This window comes from Vipera berus, assembly GCF_964194415.1.
Source record: "Vipera berus genome assembly, chromosome: 6".
Taxonomy (NCBI): Eukaryota; Metazoa; Chordata; class Lepidosauria; order Squamata; family Viperidae; genus Vipera; species Vipera berus.
In genome coordinates this window covers 39317091-39336521 of record NC_138208.1, presented here as the reverse complement: position 1 = coordinate 39336521, position 19431 = coordinate 39317091, and the positions used below count along the sequence as shown (strand labels likewise).

At 39.4% G+C, this 19431-nt stretch overlaps 1 protein-coding gene across 5 annotated transcripts in view; it reads left to right on the top strand.

Annotated features, from left to right (window-relative positions):
- LRIG3 (leucine rich repeats and immunoglobulin like domains 3) overlaps window positions 1–19431 on the top strand; it is a 78848-nt gene that overhangs the window by 41787 nt on the left and 17630 nt on the right. For 4 of the 5 annotated variants that reach the window (XM_081331253.1, XM_081331251.1, XM_081331250.1 and 1 more), the window contains 8 exons: window positions 3802–3936; window positions 5535–5678; window positions 7684–7827; window positions 8042–8185; window positions 8586–8729; window positions 12034–12114; window positions 17275–17346; window positions 19075–19146. In XM_081331253.1, coding sequence (XP_081187379.1) covers window positions 3802–3936; window positions 5535–5678; window positions 7684–7827; window positions 8042–8185; window positions 8586–8729; window positions 12034–12114; window positions 17275–17346; window positions 19075–19146 — 936 coding nt within the window. The remainder of the gene's footprint in view (window positions 1–3801; window positions 3937–5534; window positions 5679–7683; window positions 7828–8041; window positions 8186–8585; window positions 8730–12033; window positions 12115–17274; window positions 17347–19074; window positions 19147–19431) is intronic. The other variant, XM_081331252.1, reaches the window with a different exon arrangement.

The window sequence follows — 19431 nt, the reverse complement described above, 5'->3', positions numbered from 1 at the left end:
TGCAATTAAATCATTAATGTCTCACCTGCTGGTCTCTCTTTGCAGTACCACATTAAAATCTAATGGAAGTTGTCTGTAGAACAGGCTGCCTCAAGTAATCTGCTAGGCAGTTAATCTAATTAGAGGATGGGATTACTTGGAGTCATTACGAACTGCTAAACCCCATGATACAAACAACCTTATCAAACTAGTTGGGGAAAAACTGTTCTACCAAACAGTGATGACCCAAAGATATATGTTCTGTTACCTTAACTGAATATTTTTCACATTGCAAAGCTGGTCTAGGTTATAATTTTACAGCAAGGAAAAGTTTATTTAGCACTTAATCATTGACAATTTTAGTGGCTTGTTAGTAATCAATTTATTAAGGCCTCATAAACATGTGGTCTCTGTTTATCTTGATTGCTAATAAATCTAACTTATACATCGTTATTTTTTAAAGATATTTTTAAGTAAATCTTTCTAGCCAAGATTTAAAGTTAAGGATCAGGACTAGACCTAAGCAAGACTGAAAGTTGATGCTGATTGAGAACAATATCTGAGCATAACAAAACAGCATTTCTTGTTTTCTCATCTGCTGTGACCAGTAAATACACAACTTCGATTTTGTGTTTATGTGTATGTCAATTTTTTGTTTCGAGTGGTAATTGTGTGAGTGGAATTCCCATCGCCCAGTATGCTCACACAGAGAAGGCCTCCTCAGGGTACCGTCAGCTAGGCAATGTCGGCTGGCGACCCCCAGGGGGAGGGCCTTCTCTGTGGGAGCGCCAGTCCTATGGAATCAGCTCCCCCCTGAGCTTCGGATGGCCCAAAATCTCCAGTCCTTTCGCCGCGGCCTCAAAACACTCCTTTTCCACCTGGCTGACCTGGACTGACAGGCATTTTAATTATATTTACAATTTTTAATTTATTTTTAATTTTTAATTTTAATTTATTGCACAGATGATTCTAATTTTATTTTTATCTTAATTTCTGTACTTATTATATGTTTTGTTGTTAGCCGCCCTGAGTCCTTCGGGAGATAGGGCGGGATATAAATCCCATTAATAAATAAATAAATAATTAATAACAGTCTTACAACTTCCTTTTAATGCTGTTTTGGACACTGCCAGACATCTTGTTTTAACTAGGAATAGCTTGTTCTGAATGAGTGCTATTGATGCATTCAGAATATTTTAAGTGATACAATTTTTAAACATCTAAGAAAGGACAAACAGACAAGCTTCTTCCTCTCTTCTGCAGAGAATCTAATATACTTGTTAAGTTTCTGCTCTAAATTCCTTTTGTCTCAGCAGTTGGACTAATAAAAAACCTTATGTTAGTAGATGTATTTGGACAATTTCCCTTTCTAATTCCTCATCAAGTTCAGAACCAATTATATATTTACTTGATTTATCAAAACACTCAGCAGGGCATCCAAGATAATACATAACGTAGGACAACTTCTTAATAATTTAATAATTATTAAATTATTTTTGTTAATTTATTTATATATTTATTATATAAATATAATAAATATATACTAATTTATTGTATATTTATTATTATTATTTAATAATTTAATATCAGCCCTAGCCTCAAGTACACTAGACAGGAAACACAACACAATGAGTTAAATTTACTTTATTGTAGGGCTACATTAGGGACGCGGTGGCTGAGTGGGTTAGGACGCTGAGCTTGTTGATCAGAAGGTCGGCAGTTTGGCGGGTCGAATCCCGAGTGCTGTGTAACAGAGTGAGCACCTGCCAGCTTCTGCCAACCCAGCAGTTCAAAAGCACGTAAAAAATTCAAGTAGAAAAATAGGGACCACTATGGTGGGAAGGTAACAGCGTTCCGTGCGCCTTTGGCATCTAGTCATGCCAGCCACATGACCACGGAGACGTCCTCGGACAAGTGCTGGCTCTTCGGCTTTGAAACGGAGATGAGCACCAGCCCCTAGAGTCGGAAATGACTAGCACGCACGTGCGGGGGAACCTTTACCTTTAGGGCTACATTATTAGAATCTTGGCAGTCTGAAGGTACAGACATACCACCATACCACTTCTAACCATCTAATCAATTAGGGTGGGTCATTCCTAAGTTTCTTTTCTGACTAGTCCTTGGATTCTCTCTTTTTTGATTGTTTCCTAGGCAGATCTCTTTTCCTTTTCCCCCGATGTCATCCATACATTTCATCACAGTGGAGCCTACAAACTGGCATTTATCATCCTTTCTGGTTTCTTCCTGGGATATTGTTTCAGCTTGTCGCTATCTGATACAAAGCTCGGCAGGGATTAACATAGGGATGAACCCACTTTAGAGTCCTCTAAAATCTGGAATTTACCTTTATAACAATAAGTACCACCTATTTTAAAATTTTGGACCTGAAAACTATAATCGTTCTGTAATTTGAATCAAATGTCTTAACATAATATACAAGGAAGAAAAGATGCAACTGTGGTAGAGAGATTAAAAACTTTTCTCTAATGATGTGGCACTGCACTTTTGTTGCCTGCACAGTCCACTCTCTGCAGTGAGATCAATTTTCTATAATTTTCCTCAAAGAGCAGAAGTCACTTTACAGGATTACTATTGGAGGAGAATGATACAGCTTTTGTTTTTAATAGAGTTCTGACTGAAGAAGGGTAGAATATTTCAATAATAGTTAATTAGATATCTAATATCAGTACTCTGAATTAAAAGATCAGAAATGAGGGAAATAATTTCCTTTGCTGGAGTAATCCTCAGGAAATTCTAACTCATTTCTTTTTCCCAAATAATTGAATTGAATTTAGAATATGATATCTGCCAATACTGTAGCAGAAAGGCACATTTCCAATATTTGTATATCTTATAAATGGTATAATCAAAAGCCATCACAATTATGCTGACACTCTTCTTGATTGTCTCACGAGTTTATATCATATTTATAATGTGATATCAATTGAATTTAATTAAACTACATATATTGATCTTTATATTATGGGATAAATGATTTTCTCTTGTCTATTAGATAAACTTTCTTTTTTAGATTTCCTCCTTGATTTTTTTTCTTACATATCACCATGTTCTTTACATTCGTCTTCTGGTCATCCCTCCTATTTCCTCATATGCCTATTGTCGTTTGTTCTATCTTGAGTTTTAATTTGCTTTGGTCTTTCTTGTGCTATTTCATATCATTCTGCCTCTTTTCTCAGGGTTTTTTTTGTAAGTGGGCTTTTAAATTTTTGACTTGCTTCATCTTTGAGTAACTTATTCAAAAAAGAGAAGTCTTATTTCTTTGATTATCATAATACTTTCCTAGGGATCAATCTCTTTATTCTTTTACTTCTTTTCCTTTCTTCCACTGTCTTTATTGGAAGGAAATGTTTTCTTCCTCCTCACTTTCTCTAATTTTTATTTAGAGATGATTATTATTATTATTATTATTATTATTATTATTATTACAATAATTTTATTGTGTTAATATATCGTGGCTTGGAAAAGGTAGGTTCTCTTTTTTGTTCATGTGCAGCACTTACTGCTTATAAAATGGCTTTAATTTTATTGCTAAAAGTTTACTTTTAGTGAACTCTGGGTTAGAGTTCAAAATCATTTTCTGATACTCCTTTTGCTAGCATTCTTCCCTTTCCCTTCTTCCATTTCAAAACTTTTAGATCTTTATTTGGTACTTAGTAATTTTAAGTATTTCCTAAACAATGTATGATATGATATTGATACTATGCATGCCTGTGTATATGATTAAAATGAATTATTGGGAAATATAAAGCTTGTTGGTGGTCCAGAAGAAGATTTTAATATGATTGCTAATTTTTAATTCAGGACAAATAACAAGATCATGAACATTCTGCCTGAAGAACTGAAACCATTTCAATCTCTCGGAACTTTAGATCTCAGCAACAACAATATTTCTGTGCTTGAGGTGGGGTCATTTCCTCCCCTGGTGCTCAAAAACCTGTAAGTTAAGTTCAAGCTTTCATTTCATCCAACGTTTTCTTTAAAAAAAACCAAAACCTTTTTGATCCCCTACTGTAATCAGAAGAGGTTCATAGTGATTCACAAAAAGCTCTGTGGGAATGGGCTTTTTTTTTTTTGCTCCTAACATCTGGCCTTAAAGGAAACAGGTTAAAAATGGCCACACGGACCAGTGTACTTTTGGAATTTGGCAATTGTCTACCGTGCTATCACTTCCTGGCTAGAATTGATTATCAAATTCAAAATAATAACACATATTCATGTGACTCTATTATAAAGATAATTGGGGGTGAAATAGTGCCTTGTGCAGATTTTGCTTTCTGTTCATCTTATTCTCACCCCATGCACAGTGGATGTTATATTTGCATAGTCTGTTCTCATAGCTTCAAACTAAGTAGTGGTGAACATAATGCCTAGAATTTAGAGTCAGGAATGTCCACTGCAAGTTGTATAGGACAACTGTCAGAATCTCAAGAGAGAACCATCATTTTAATCAAAAGAAAATTCACTGGACTTTGTTGACTGTGCCAACTGATTCATTCATTAATCCTTTTTATCCTAATTATCATACTTTTTTAAAGACAGAGACAACTATCTCACAAAGTATTTTTAATGTTCTGTAAATCAAGTCAATATTTATATAATAAAACAATAGATATTTGAGACTATTGTCAAAAAGGACCAAATATTTCAGTATAATATTTTGAAACTATTTAAAATTGAATTGAATATTTTTAAATATTTATAAAACCCTAGTAAGACCACAAAGGGAATACTGCAATCAGTTTTGGTCACCATACTACAAAAAAGATGTTGAGACCTTGGAAAAAGTTCAGAGAAGAGCAATTTAGATGATCCAAGGCCTGGAGACTAAAACATGAAGAACAGCTGCAGGTCTTGGGTTTGGCTAGTCTAAATAAAAGAAGAAACGGGTGACATGATAGCAGTATTCCAATATTTGAGGGGCTGCCACAAAGAAGAGGGCATCAAATTATTCTCCAAAGCACCAGAAGGCAAGACAAGAAACAATGGTTGGAAACTGACCAAAGAGAGAAGCAACCTGGAATTAAGGAGAAACTTCCTAACAGTGAGGACAATTAACCAGTGGAACAGTTTGCCTTCATAAGTCGTGAGCACTCCATCACTGGAGGTTTTTAAGAAGAGACTGGACAGTCACTTGACTGGGATGATAGGTTCTCCTGCTTGAGCAGGGGTGGTGGTGGACTAGAAGACCTCCAAGGTCCTTTCTAGCTTCTATTCTATTCTATTCTATTCTATTCTATTCTATTCTATTCTATTCTATTCTATTCTATTCTATTCTATTCTATTCTATTCTATTCTATTCTATTCTATTATCACTGTCATTTCAGGATTAATGTAAATTGTAAAATATATTTCTTTGGAATCAATGCGGGGGATTCTCTGAATTTTAAGAGCCATTCAAAGTGATGCTTATCTAATGATGGGGTAAAGAATTTTAAAATGAAGATTAAGATGAGTAGTTGCAAACAGCAGATGATTAGGATTTGGGTACAGAATTTAAACATTTCCAGATATGTTGTTCTTTCCTTTTTCCCCAGCCATATTAGCAACAATCGGATAGTTTCACTGGAACCAGGCATTTTTGACAACTTGACTAACACGCTTCAAGTCTTGAAGCTGAACAAGAACCGCCTTTCAACCATTCCACAGAAGATGTTTAAACTTCCCCACCTCCAACATCTGTGAGTACATCCTCCAACTGCCTTGTTCCTTTCAGTGATATATGCAGGCTTCCTTCAGTGGTCGAGCATTAGCCCTATTAGCAATCACATAAGCTTAGGAGAGATTTAGATGCAGCAAAAATACAATTCCGGTTCACTTTCTGAATGTTTATATTAATTTATTTTGTTTGCATTGCCTGGATTAAGATACTTGTAATGCTATTGTGTTTTATAGTGTTGTATAGAAGGAAGGTAAGACGTTTTCTTTAGATTCTTTTCTCTCATTGTTAGTAAATCACTAAAAATATTGACAGGGTAAATTGTGAAAGACTGGATGTACCAAAAAAAGAAGTTACTTCTTTTCTCCACATGGCCCAACCCTCATCATTCACCATCCCATTCTCAGATTAAACTAACCTCCTTGATGACTTCTTTTGTTAAGAAAAGTAAAGTGAGAAACTGATAAAAATGCTGTATGTGTAAACTGCAATGTGAGAAAATTAGTAGAGAAGTGTCAGATATTAGAGATGCAAAGAAATACTTGCCTCTCAAAGAGATAAGAAGTAGTTGTATAGTACAGAATAAGAAAACTTAATAAACAGAAGCAATGGGTCTCAATTGGGGGCACATTCACAGAACTCAGAAATAATCTGGGTAGGAAACACAGTAAGTCACTGAAAGTTTAATTAAAACTTTAATAAGGTATAACAATGCCTGGAAATATATAAATAACAGTTTCAGAAGAACTGTTTCTATCATTATTAAAATCCAACTTCTTGATTCAGTGACTAGTGGAATTCAAAATATGAAATGGGAGAACCAAGTTTTCAAGAATAATGACCAGATGTCCATAACACAGTGCTGAAAAGGCACTATGGCAGGAGTGTCAAACTGCTGACCCACAGGCCAGTTTCATCATACCAAAGCCATGCCCACCCCATTGCCGGCAATGCAAAAAGAGTCGCGATATGTTGTGACACGTCACGTGACATGGCAAGTTTGACACCCCTGCAATATGGCATCCATGGTGCCCTTAGGTAGTAATCAAAGAGCTCCAATATTTCCTTTAATTTCTAAAAAAATTATGAGAGAATAAAATATTTCAAGATTTACATGACCTCACATGGCATTGTACTTACTGTGTATACTCAATAATAACCTGAGAATTTTAGGTGTCAAAGTGCACCCCAAAATTGGGTTCAGCTTATCCACAGTTGGGCTCATTCACTACTATTAACAGAATTTCTTTGTTAAACTACCATATATTTTTGTGTATAATCCCAGCCAAGGAAAAGCTAATTTCTCGATTTTTACCAAAATTCCATGAAAAATGGATAGCCAATGGTTTGCCCACAGATAAACCAATTCCAAAAATTAAAATAAATAAAAATATCAAGAACCTGAATATGTAGAAGGCTAACAATTTGGTATTTGAGGGGGTTGGTAAGAGTCACTGCAAAAGCTTAAAAGAGAGGCTGCATCACAGTAAAGCTAGCATGAGCTTTCTGAATTACTCTTTTTTAATTCATTAATAATACTTTAAATTACAGAAGATTTAAGATGTGGGGAAAGGAAAAAATGCTCTAGAGTTTACATGGGTAAAAGGAATAACAACCATAGAAGTGACAGAAAAGATTCATATAGAACATAGTTGTAAAAATTAAGGTGCTGAAAAAAGATGTCATGTACAGCAAATCTAACTAACATTTTAAATGTTCCATAAGAGAACATCAGAAGTAGGACCAAATACACACTGACGCACACATAGTCATGGATAGCAAATAACTTCCTAAAATGTTAACTGAACCCCCTGAATTCCTGACAAAAAAGTAAAATAGGCTTGAAAGTTAACCAAAATTATTGGCACTGTCATGCTTTAGAGTTCAATATTTTTTTGTTAAGAGAAGTCTAGTTGAAGAGTCTGGTTTGTACTTCTTCTAAACATATAAAGACATAGGGCCACACACACGGTGCTTAGAAACTGAAATTTATCTACAATAACATGGAATATTTTTTTTCCCTTCAGAGAGATGAGTCGCAACAGAATTAAAAAAATAGATGGACTTACTTTTCAAGGACTGCCTTCTTTGAAATCATTAAAAATACAGAAAAATGCGCTTGTTTGGCTCATGGATGGAGCTTTTTGGGGATTAAGTAATATGGAAATTCTGTAAGTGCATATTTTCAGTCTTCAAGAAAGAATAATTCTGAATATTACAATTAATTGTGTTTGAGGACTAATTTGTTCATAAAATATTTATGTACAAAATGCAAAATGATAAAAAAATTTCTAGTTTGTATGAGAAAGATACTTGATCTTTTTTTCTACCTTTTAATGGTTAAAGCTTGCAGCTATAAATTGGTTTTTCATTTTGTATTCTTAGGGAGCTGGATCATAACAACCTAACAGAGATCTCCAAAGGCTGGCTTTATGGCTTGTTCATGTTACAGCAGCTTCATCTTAGCCAAAATGCAATCAGCAGGATCAGACCTGATGCCTGGGAGTTTTGCCAAAAACTCAGTGAGCTGTGAGTAGTGAGTTTGTGGTGTGAGTGTGTGTATTTGGCTCTCCTCTGTTTTAAAAGTAAGGTGCAGGCCAAAGTATGACTGGAAAAACAATTGGATAATGACTACATGATGACAATACATTTGCTTTTATGTGCATGTGCTGAATTCATTGATGCTTTGTTGTAAGAACTGAAGCCAATTGTGTTGCTTTGTACCAGTAACAATTTTGACTTTGCTACTGTAATATCAAATAAAAGAAACTAGTTCTGCAATAATATTACATGTCATGGAAAATAATCCACAAACTTGTATTAAAAATAAATTATTCTGAAACTGATTAAGAAGTTGCGTTCTTAGCTTGAATATTTTGTTTATGCTGATTTAAAACCAACATTTGCTCCCATTTTTTTTAATTTGCAGTGATTTAACTTACAATAACTTAGCAAAACTAGAAGATTCAAGCTTTGTTGGTTTAAGCCTACTAGTAAGGCTGAATATTGGGAACAACAAAGTCAGCTACATTGCAGATTGTGCCTTCCAGGGATTATCCAGTTTACAAACTCTGTAAGTTTCAAGAAGTTTCAACGAAGTGACTGTTGGCATTTACTTATGTATGTACATATGTACCTACCTACCTATTTGATTTCATTTCTATAGCCACCCATCTCAATGAAGTGATTCTTTGCATTTATCTATCTATCTATCTATCTATCTATCTATCTATCTATCTATCTATCTATCTATCTATCTTATCTATCTATCTTATCTATCTATTTGATTTCATTTCTATAGCCACCCATCTCAGCAACTAACACTGGGTGACTCATAATTCTACATTATATAAAACTTAAGAAAATTATGAGAACTAAAGACTATTTCAGTGTTTCTCAATCATTTGCTGACTGGGGAATTCTGGGAGTTGAAGTCCATACATCTTAAAGTCTCCAAGGTTAAGAAACACTGGACTACTCCATATAAAAGACATTAAGATATAATAAAACAATGTTGTCTTTTTGTAATGGGTCTCAGAAACGTATGAAGGAAAACTCAGTAATAGGTGCAGTTTTCTTAATACAGATTGACTTGGAACCAAGGACTTTTTAAAAGCACCAAAATTCATTCTTTGTCTAGGTATCAAAAAACAACAACATATTGCTTACTTTTGTATGAATTTCCATTTTAAATTATGTGTTAAAAACTTAGACAGATTGTTATAGAAATAAGGAATTATAATACAGAACATATCATACAGTACCATCATGGGAAAAGGTGAAACTCCAGCAGCAAAATTTTGGGAAGGAACACAAAATATTGGGATATTTGAAGATAGAATTTTGTATACATAAAAATATTATAATGTCAGAAGAATAATTTGGGGTTCCAACTCAAGCTAGGGTTGCACAAGAATAAATAAAAATGAGATCTAGACAGTTGTGAGGAAAGAAGAAATATTTATTCCTAAAAGCAAAACCATTTGCTTTTAGGGGCAGACAGAAAAACAGGATACAGTGCCAAACTTTTATAGAGGGAGCTTGTCCAGGGTATGGAAGTGTCTATGTACTGGGAGAGATAGAGAGAGAGAGTGAGAGAGAGAGAGTATTTGCTTGTGAACATACAGTTCTGTTGGGAGACTTAATTTAATTAGTACTATTTGTATCTACAGATTTTATCTTTTAATATGTCGATTAGGTCTGGGTAACTTATTTCAGGGTTTGAAGAAGTTTGTTAATTTGATTAACTGGAGATACTGATTCTCAGACCATTGTGGATTCTGTTAATATTTTAAGGGATGATGGAAACTGTAAAGGAATAAAACGTATTTGGATATAAAACTGCTCACAGTAATTTTGGATTTTTAGACATTGCTTATTTGGGGGCAGGTCATATATCCTATGATACTCACTGGAGCATTGTTGCCAACTTCTAGTTGTGTGCTTACCACTGAAAAGCTTTCAGTGATGGTGTTGTAATCTGCATAATGGCATAATGGAAAAGAATGGGAACCACGAGCAACATCATTTATTGTTGCTGTTGTTATAAAAGCACTCACCCATTTACAGTACTTGCTATTGTTGCCTACATGCACTGATGTTTACATGTTCCGTTGATGGGAATATCTGTATTCCAACTCACATTATGACATGTAAATCAGACAATGATCTCAACCTCTTGAACTCTCTTTGTGTCATCTGTAATAGCTTGTTTTTTAGTGTAAGAAATGTCTGGTCTTTGGTACCATCCATGTACATTAATCCAACAGTTAAGCCTCTGTTACAATTAGCCTGCTTGACTTTTTAACTCCCCTCACCCCTTGCTACTGGCATAGTAGCTCTTCTAATGAGTATTTTTATGATCCATAAAAGCCCTATATGTTTCGTAATAGCATTAAAATTACCAAGATACCATAAAATAGAATTTTAGTTTATGACTTGCAGATGGAATTACCATAGATAAAGTGTGATCAATGCTTAGTGAACTGAATATCATGTTTCTCCGAAAGTGAGACCTATCCTGAAAATAAGCCCTAGCTTGATTTTTATAGGTGTGCCCAATATAAACCCTACCCCCAAAATAAGTCCTAGTTTTGGTTCGAGGCACACACATAAAAAACAAGCTGGGGTGGGGGGCTGAAGCTGCCCCACGTGCCCCACACCACTTTCCTTAGGTCCGCTGCAGCCAGGCCTCCTATGCCCTGACATCTGCTGTTGCCTGACTTCTTCTGCGGCCGCATGCCACATGGCACTTCATGATGCTGCCACCGGCTGCTTGCACCTGGAGGCTGCAAGGCTCGCCACTGCTGTGGCTCACAGCAAGACACCACATGGCTTATTGCGCCAGTGCTGCTGCTCGTGGCAGGAGGTCACACAGTGCATCATGCCAATCATGCCGGTGCCACCAGTTGCAGCAGGAGGCCACAAGGCTCATTGCACCGATCGCACCGGTGCTGTCACTTACGGCAGGAGGCCATGAGGCCCATCGCATTGATTGCGAGCATGCACAATGGAGCTTAGGACCGCCCCCGACCTCCGTTCGTTCCGCCAGGACCTGAAGACCTGGCTCTTCGAGCTCTCTGGCCCAGGCTGAGAATTTTAATTTTAACTGGGGTTTTATTTGTTCAGGGACGGATATAATTTTTTTTAATCTGTTTTTAACTTCTGTATTTTTTGTTTTAATCACCCTGTAAACCGCCCTGAGTCCTTCGGGAAAGGGCGGTATATAAATATAATAAAATAAATAAATAAATAAATTGGTGCAATGAACCTCACGGCCTGCTGCAACTGGTGACACCAGTGCAATGTGGTGGGGGGCTGCAAGCGGCCGCAGAAGAACTCAGGCAGAGGCTCAACAGGTGTTGGAGAATGGAAGGCCTGGCTGCGGCAGTCCTAAGGTAAGCAGGTAAGACATCCCCCCAAAATAAGACCTGATGCCTCTTTTGGAGGCAAAAAAATATAAGACCGGGTCTTATTTTGGGGCAAACACGGTAGTATACTGAGTCCTTTTTCCCCCACAGAACAAGTATTAATACATAATCTAAACCGCAGACAAAAATTCAGGTAGTGTAGTAAGGTAGAAACCAGGACACATTGCTTCTAGTGCCTCCTTAGTCATAAAGTCAACTGGGTGATTTTGGGCCAGTCACTCTTTTTCAGACCTAGGAAGAAGATAATGGAAACTACTTCTTTGCCAAGAAAACTGCAGGAACCTCTCTAGGTAGTTGCCAGGAGTCGATATTGACTCAGAAACACAGAAACACACACAAAAGATTATAAACTAAGAGTTACATAAATTAAAGTTGTGATTTCAAAAAAAAGGTGTACCTTTTCATATTTTAGGACTGATTTAAAATCTTTTCCTCCCCTCATTACAGAGACCTTAAAAATAATGAAATCTCATGGACAATTGAAGATATGAATGGTGCTTTCTCTGGACTTGACAAACTTAGATGGCTGTAAGTATAACTTCTCTCTATTTGAGTAATGATAAATATTTCTTCTGTGGTCTTGGATATGAAACTATATCAAGGACACTAGTTCCTGCAAATTATAATTACTATCATTGTTAATATCATTGTTATTCTTGTGGCAATAATAGTTATTATTATGGTTCCATAAAAGTCCATAGATAAAACAACTACAGATGAAATGATAAATCACTGATAGCCAGACATAATATGTAGGGAAATTAGATAGTATTAGTTGATATTAGACCAGCTGGCAGCTGCCTGCAGTGTGAATTTAACTTTGATGTTTGTTTGCTCACTGCTTTTATGTTTTCTCTTTGACGCTACCTTTAGAGTACTTTCAGTGTTTGCATCATTAGTAGCACAAAGCTAACTGGAATTTTCTTATCAAACCCATCCATTTTATTTCTCTTGTAATGTGGAGTGTGAAAACTAGCTAAGATGGAGATGGGAAAATGTAAATAACATGCTATGAGACTTTGTAGCCAAAGTTTCATCCTTGACATACTATCTTTCTAATGCAAAAATATGAAAATGATTTGAAATATAATTCAACTTCTTGCTGTTGATTTTGTGGCTTTTCTGTTCTCGCTTAATAATGATTAAATCTGTTTTAATCACTACTCTACATATTTCTATTTCATAGCATGCTATTATTTGGGGTATATTTTACAGGATGTTTTTTATTTTAAATTGATCTTGCTTTCATTGCTTTTTATCTTGAAAACATAAAGCAATCAATAAAAGCAATATATAAAAATAATAATTTCTTAGTGTCACATATAGTACTACAAAATGTCTTATTTTAATTCCTTATAGATATTTAAGTAATTACATCATTGAAATGCTGATTAGTTGTGTGCAGAGACAACATTTTATAGCTTCATTAGAATGCATATATTTTCTTCAGATTCCAACAGGTGGAAAAACGGGATGGGTTGTGTGGATTCCTAAAATAATTGCTTTACCAAATTAGGTTAATAAACATTTTTAAAATGCCTTCATCTTTTTAGTTGTTGTTGTTGTTGTTGTTGTTGTTGTTGTTGTTGTTGTTGTTATTATTATTATTATTATTATTATTATTATTATTATTATTATTATTATTATTATTATTAATTTAATTTGTATACCGCCCTTCTCCCGAAGGACTCAGGGCGGTGAACAGGGCAATACATAATAAAAAACAAGGTACAAAAATTAAAAAGTAATTAAACAGCAACGCCCGTAATAAATTAATACAGATTAAAAGGTTAAGATCAATTTATAAAACCCGAACGCATCCCATCAGGTCAGGCCAGCTTGTTCAAAGAGGTAGGTTATAAGATCGCGCCGGAAGGAGCGGAAATCAGGCGCCATCCGGAGCTCGACCGGAAGATGGTTCCATAAATCCGGCGCGCCCACAGAGAACGCCCTCCCCCTGGGGGCCACCAGTCGGCATTCTTTGACTGGTGGCACCCTGAGGAGGCCCTCTCTGTGGGAGCGTACTGAGCGGAGGGAAGTTGACGCCGGCCGCAGGTGCTTCCCCAAGGTATTCCAGACCCATGCCATGTAGGGCTTTGTAGGTCATTACTAACACCTTGAATCTCACCCGGAAGACAACTGGAAGCCAATGCAGCTCGCGGAGCAGAGGTGTGACATGGGAGTGTCGGGAAACTCCCAACACAACTCTTGCGGCTGCATTCTGTACCAGTTGGAGCCTCCGAGTGGTCTTCAAGGGTAGCCCCATGTAGAGAGCGTTGCAGTAGTCAAGACGAGAGGTCACGAGTGCGTGAGTGACCGTACGTAGGGCATCTCGGTCTAGATAGGGCCGCAACTGGCGCACCAGGCGAACCTGGGCGAAGGCCCCCCTAGTCACAGCTACTATATGGTCTTCTAGGGAAAGCTGTGAATCTAGGAGGACTCCCAAGTTGCGAGCCCTATCTACGGGGGGTAATAACTCACCCCCCATAACGAGGGGTGGAATATCCTGAATATCCCGAGATGCCGGTACGCACAGCCACTCAGTCTTGTCAGGGTTGAGTCGAAGCCTGTTCCTCCCCATCCAGACCCGAACCGCCTCCAGGCAGCGGGACATCACGTCGAGGGCATCACTGGGGTGGTTTGGGGTCGAAATGAAAAGCTGGGTATCAGCATACTGATGATACCCAACTCCAAAACCACGAATGATCTCACCGAGCGGTTTCATGTAGATGTTGAACAGGAGAGGCGAGAGGACCAACCCCTGAGGGACTCCACAAACGAGAGGCCTTGCGGTCGACCTCTGCCCCCCTGCCAACACCGACTGCGAGCGTCCCAGGACATAGGAGGAGAACTACTGAAGGACCGTGCCTCCCACTCCCAGTCCCCTGAGGCGCCGCAGCAGGATACCATGGTCGATGGTATCGAAAGCCGCTGAGAGGTCTAATAGGACTAGGACAGAGGAATATCCTTTGTCCCGAGCCCTCCAGAGATCATTCACCAGAGCGACCAATGCCGTCTCCGTGCTGTACCCGGGCCTGAAGCCCGATTGGTACGGGTCTAGATAATCCGCTTCATCCAGAACTAGAGGGAGCTGATGCGCCACCACACTCTGAACAACCTTCGCAAGAAAGCGAAGGTTGGAGACCGGACGAAAGTTATTCAACACAGCTGGGTCCAAGGCAGGCTTCTTGAGGAGAGGTCTCACCACCGCCTCTTTCAAGGCGGCGGGGAAACTACCCTCACTCAAAGAGGCAGATATAACCGCCTGGAACCAGCCTCGTGTCCCCTCCCGGGCTGCATAAACCAGCCAGGAAGGGCACAGGTCCAATAAACATGTGGTGGAGCTCAGCCTCCCCATAATCCTGTCCACTTCCTCCAGAGTTACAGGATCGAACTCCTCCCAGATAACATTGACAAGACCACCCGTGTCCTGATCGTCCGAATCTGCCCAGTCGGAGTCCAAACCGGTCCGAATCCGAGCAATTTTGTCCGACAGATGTTGACTAAACTCCTCGGCATGCCCCTGCAAGGGTTCCTCACTCACCTCCTGATTAAGGAGGGAGCGGGTCACCCTAAACAGGGCGGCCGGGCGATTATCTGCGGACGCGATGAGGGTAGCAAAGTAATTAGACCTCGCCACCCTCATCGCTGCGAGATAAGACCTAATATGGGTTCTTAGTCGCAATCGGTCAGATTCAGATCGGCTGGACCTCCAACCGCTCTCTAGGCCCCGTCTCCGACGCTTCATCTCCCGGAGCTCCACAGAGAACCATGGAGCCCACTGGGATCTGCGCCGGGTCAGGGGCCGCAAGGGTACAACTCGGTCAAGTGCCTCCGTGGCCGTCCTTTCCCAGGCTTCCATTAAGGCATCTGCCGAGCTGTGAGCAGAGGAGGCAGGTGGGGACCCCAGCGCTGCCTGGAACCTCTTAGGGTCCATTAAGCGCCTGGGGTGGTACCATCTAATTGGCTCCACACACCCACGGCGGGGAGTGGCAAAACGGAAGACCAGCCGCAGGAGATGATGATCGGTCCATGACAGGGGCATAACAATTGGGGGGGCCCCACCAAGATCATCTAACCACCGTCCAGATAGAAAAACCAAATCCAGGGTGTGACCTCCCACATGAGTCAGTCCATGAATTACTTGCGTCAGGTCCATGGCCGTCATGGAAGCCATGAACTCCCGAGCTAACTCAGATGATCCTCCCAGGGATGGTAGATTGAAGTCACCCAAAACCATGAGTTTGGGGAACTCAATCACCAGCCCCGAGAGGATATCGAGAAGCTCAGGCAGGGCTGCCGCTGCGCGACTAGGCGAAAGGTACACCAGCAGCAAGCCCAACTGCGCCCTAGGACCACACCTCAGTAAGAGAGATTCACATCCGACTATCTGAAGAACGGTGGCCTCCTGCGGACATAAGGTCTCCCTCATAACCACAGCCACTCCCCCACCCCTACCCTGAGTCCGAGGCCGGTGTAGCACCCGGAAGCCTGGTGGGCAAAGATCAACCAGGGGGATACCACCCTCTGGACCCAACCAGGTCTCCGTGATGCAAGCCAGGTCCGCATGCTCACCCTCGACCAGATCCCGGACGAGAGGAGCCTTATTAACGACAGACCTGGCGTTCAGGTACACCAGCCGGAGCTCAGGTGGCTGCACATCCTCGCTCCCGGGGCCTTGGGGTGAAGACAGAGGGTCGGAGCGCCTCACCGCTTGTAGATAGCGGGGATGCCCTCCCGGATATCGATATGGCCCTCTGTTCATACACCTGCTGCCATTCCCTAACGTCGTGGGAATAGGTAATCCCACGACCCGCTCCGGAGCTCCGGAGGCAACTAACCCCGGCTCCCCCCTACGCGATCTGTCCCAGGCCTGGCCTGAACAACGGTTGGTGGATTACCCCCCATTTCCAACCAACCACGACCCTCCCCCCTCCCTAACCCCACAAAAATTTTGCTAAAAAAGTAACCAGGGGCCTCTTATTAAATTTAAACCTGAGGCCCCTGTTCCTGCCCAGCCATCAGGGTCCCAACAATCGGGCCCTTCATCAAGAGGCAGAGTGGAAAATGAGGCAGGTCGCACCCAGGATGGAGGGGCACCTCTGAGGGCGAACAGAACGGTACTAGGGTAACTAAGGCGCTTAATAATAATTAAATAAATCCAGCGGTCCACATTGGGCTATTTGTAGGCAGCTAGATAGTTAGAATAAAGTTAGAATAGAGATGTTAAAGAATATTGTTGACCTTGTCAAGTCAGGGTGGCAAAACATAAAAAACCATTAAGCCAAGCCCGTCCAAGCCAGTCCAAGCCAAGCCAAGCCAAGCCAGCTCTACTCTCACCCGAGCTGGCAACAGATATAAAGCCATAACAGTTCTCTCACAACAAATGGCGATACATCTGGACAAAACTTGGCTAAAGACAACCGGGATAAATCCACCTCAGCTGATCTCTCACATCAGAGGGTGGATTGATAGTTAATTGTTCTGCCCTCTCACTGCAGACAAGTCCCAGATCTGTCAGGGCCATTGAACCAAAATAAAAGCACCCATTTAGCAAATGGAATCATTGTAGCAGGAAGATGCTTAAAAGGCAAATAATTGCAACATGATAAAATATGGCTCCAAAGGTATTATCAAAATCTCCAGATATACTTACTTTATTACATCTGTTACGTATTATATTTCCAGGCTTCTCCAAGGAAACAGAATTAGATCTATTACCAAGAAAGCATTTTCTGGTCTGGATGCACTTGAACACTTGTAAGTATTTCAAAATTATTCTTAAATAAAGTTACTAAAATGTACAGTGGTGCTAATATTAAAAAAGATTGCTTAGGGGCTGGCAATGCACTGTCCACAAGCAAAAATTGAATATTTTTCTGGGTTGGGGATTAAAAATAGTTTTACCCTAGGCGTAAAATGGAGGTCACTGTTAAAAAGATCCATGAAAGGACAAGTGTGATGCAGTCCAGCTAGCATTTATCTACAATTGGAAAATCTACATTATAGGTAGTTGTGAGTACACTTACTTTCTAAAATGTCTTTATTTTCATTTCTATTATTAAAATGAGTAAGTTAGATCCTTGTGTTTTTTTGGAGCTTTTAATAAAGCCAAATATACCTGTAGCAGTAAAAGTTTCTTTGAAGTATCGACTTCTTCATGACATTGCATAGACTATGTCCAGGAAGTTCCAGGAAGAAATCTTGGTTTATCAAGTAATCTACCATTGTTGTAGGAATGCTGGTCTTTCTAAACATTAGAAAGAACTTCTGTCATTTTAGGAAGTACATCAATCATGTTTTACCCTTGAACCTCAACTAGATAGACTTTAAAGAATTAAAAAGGGCTTTTTTATAAAAAAAATGATGAAAACCGACACACAAAGTGAAGTTAAGATCACCTTTTTATCATTCCTTTCTTCCTTCCTCTCTCCCTCCTTAGGCCATACCAGTAGTCCTCAACTTATGGCCACAATTGAGCCCAAAATTTATGTTGCTAAGTGAAATATTTGTTAAGTGAGTTTTGCCCCTTTTTACGACCATTCTTGCCACAGTTGTTAAGTGAATCATAGCTATTATTAAGTTAGTAACACAGTTGTTAAGTGAATCTGGCTTTCCTCATTGACTTGTGTTTGTCAGACGGTTGTAAAAGGTGATTGCATGACTCTGGGATACTGCAACCATCATAAATATGAGTCAATTGCCAAACTTCTGAATTTTGATCATGTGACCAAGGGGATGCTGCGATGGTCATCAGTGTGAAAAATGGTCAAAAGTCACTTTTTTTTTGTGCCATTCATTATAACTTTGAACAGTCACTGAATGAACTGTTGTAAGTCGAGGACTATCTGTATTAATTTCTTAAAAATCCAAACACGTTTACAGTTTTTTTTAAAAAATTGAAATCTCTTTTTTTAATTCATCAAAAGAATTCCCTTACCTAATGTTATTTTTTAGGGATGCGGTGGCTCAGTGGGTTAGGACACTGAGCTTGTTGATCAGATGGTCGGCAGTTTGGCGGGTCGAATCTCGAGTGCCGCGTAACAGACTGAGCGCCTGTTACTCGTCCCAGCTTCTGCCCACCTAGCAGTTCGAAAGCACGTAAAAATGCAAGTAGAAAAATAGGGACCACTATGGTGGGAAGGTAACAGCGTTCCGTGCACCTTTGGTGTCTAGTCATGCCGGCCACATGACCACGGAGACGTCCTCGGACAAACGCTGGCTCTTCGGCTATGAAACGGAGATGAGCACCGGCCCCTAGAGTCGGAAACGACTAGCACGCATGTGCGGGGGAACCTTTACCTTTACCTTTACCTTAGCATGCCTGTGCGGGGGAACCTTTACCTTTACCATTTTTACTGTTATTTTTATCCAGAAATATTGGTAAATTGTTCTGTCTAATTGCAATGAGATACAAATGTTTTTTTTTTCTCCTTTTTGGAATATAATTTGCCCTAAGTTGATCTGCATTATTCTTTTCTCCTATAGAGATCTGAGTAACAATGCAATCATGTCAATTCAAGGAAACACATTTTTACAAATGAAGAATCTTAAAGAATTGTAAGTATCTATCTGTCTCCTCCAACAGAGCTTTCACTTAGTTAAAAATACCCAATAATAGTTGAGTTTATCTAAGGTTGCAGTATTTATGAGACCTATGCTAAGCTTTAAAAAAAGTTAAATCTAGACTTAGTACTTGCATTGGGAAATCACAAGGTGAGAGATGGGAACCAGACAGTTGGAACAAATCCCAGAAGGAGGTAGTGGTAAGTCACATCTGTATTATTCTCCCTCTCCCCAAAAATCACATGGAAGTTTTCATGAAATTACATTTAGGTTAATTTG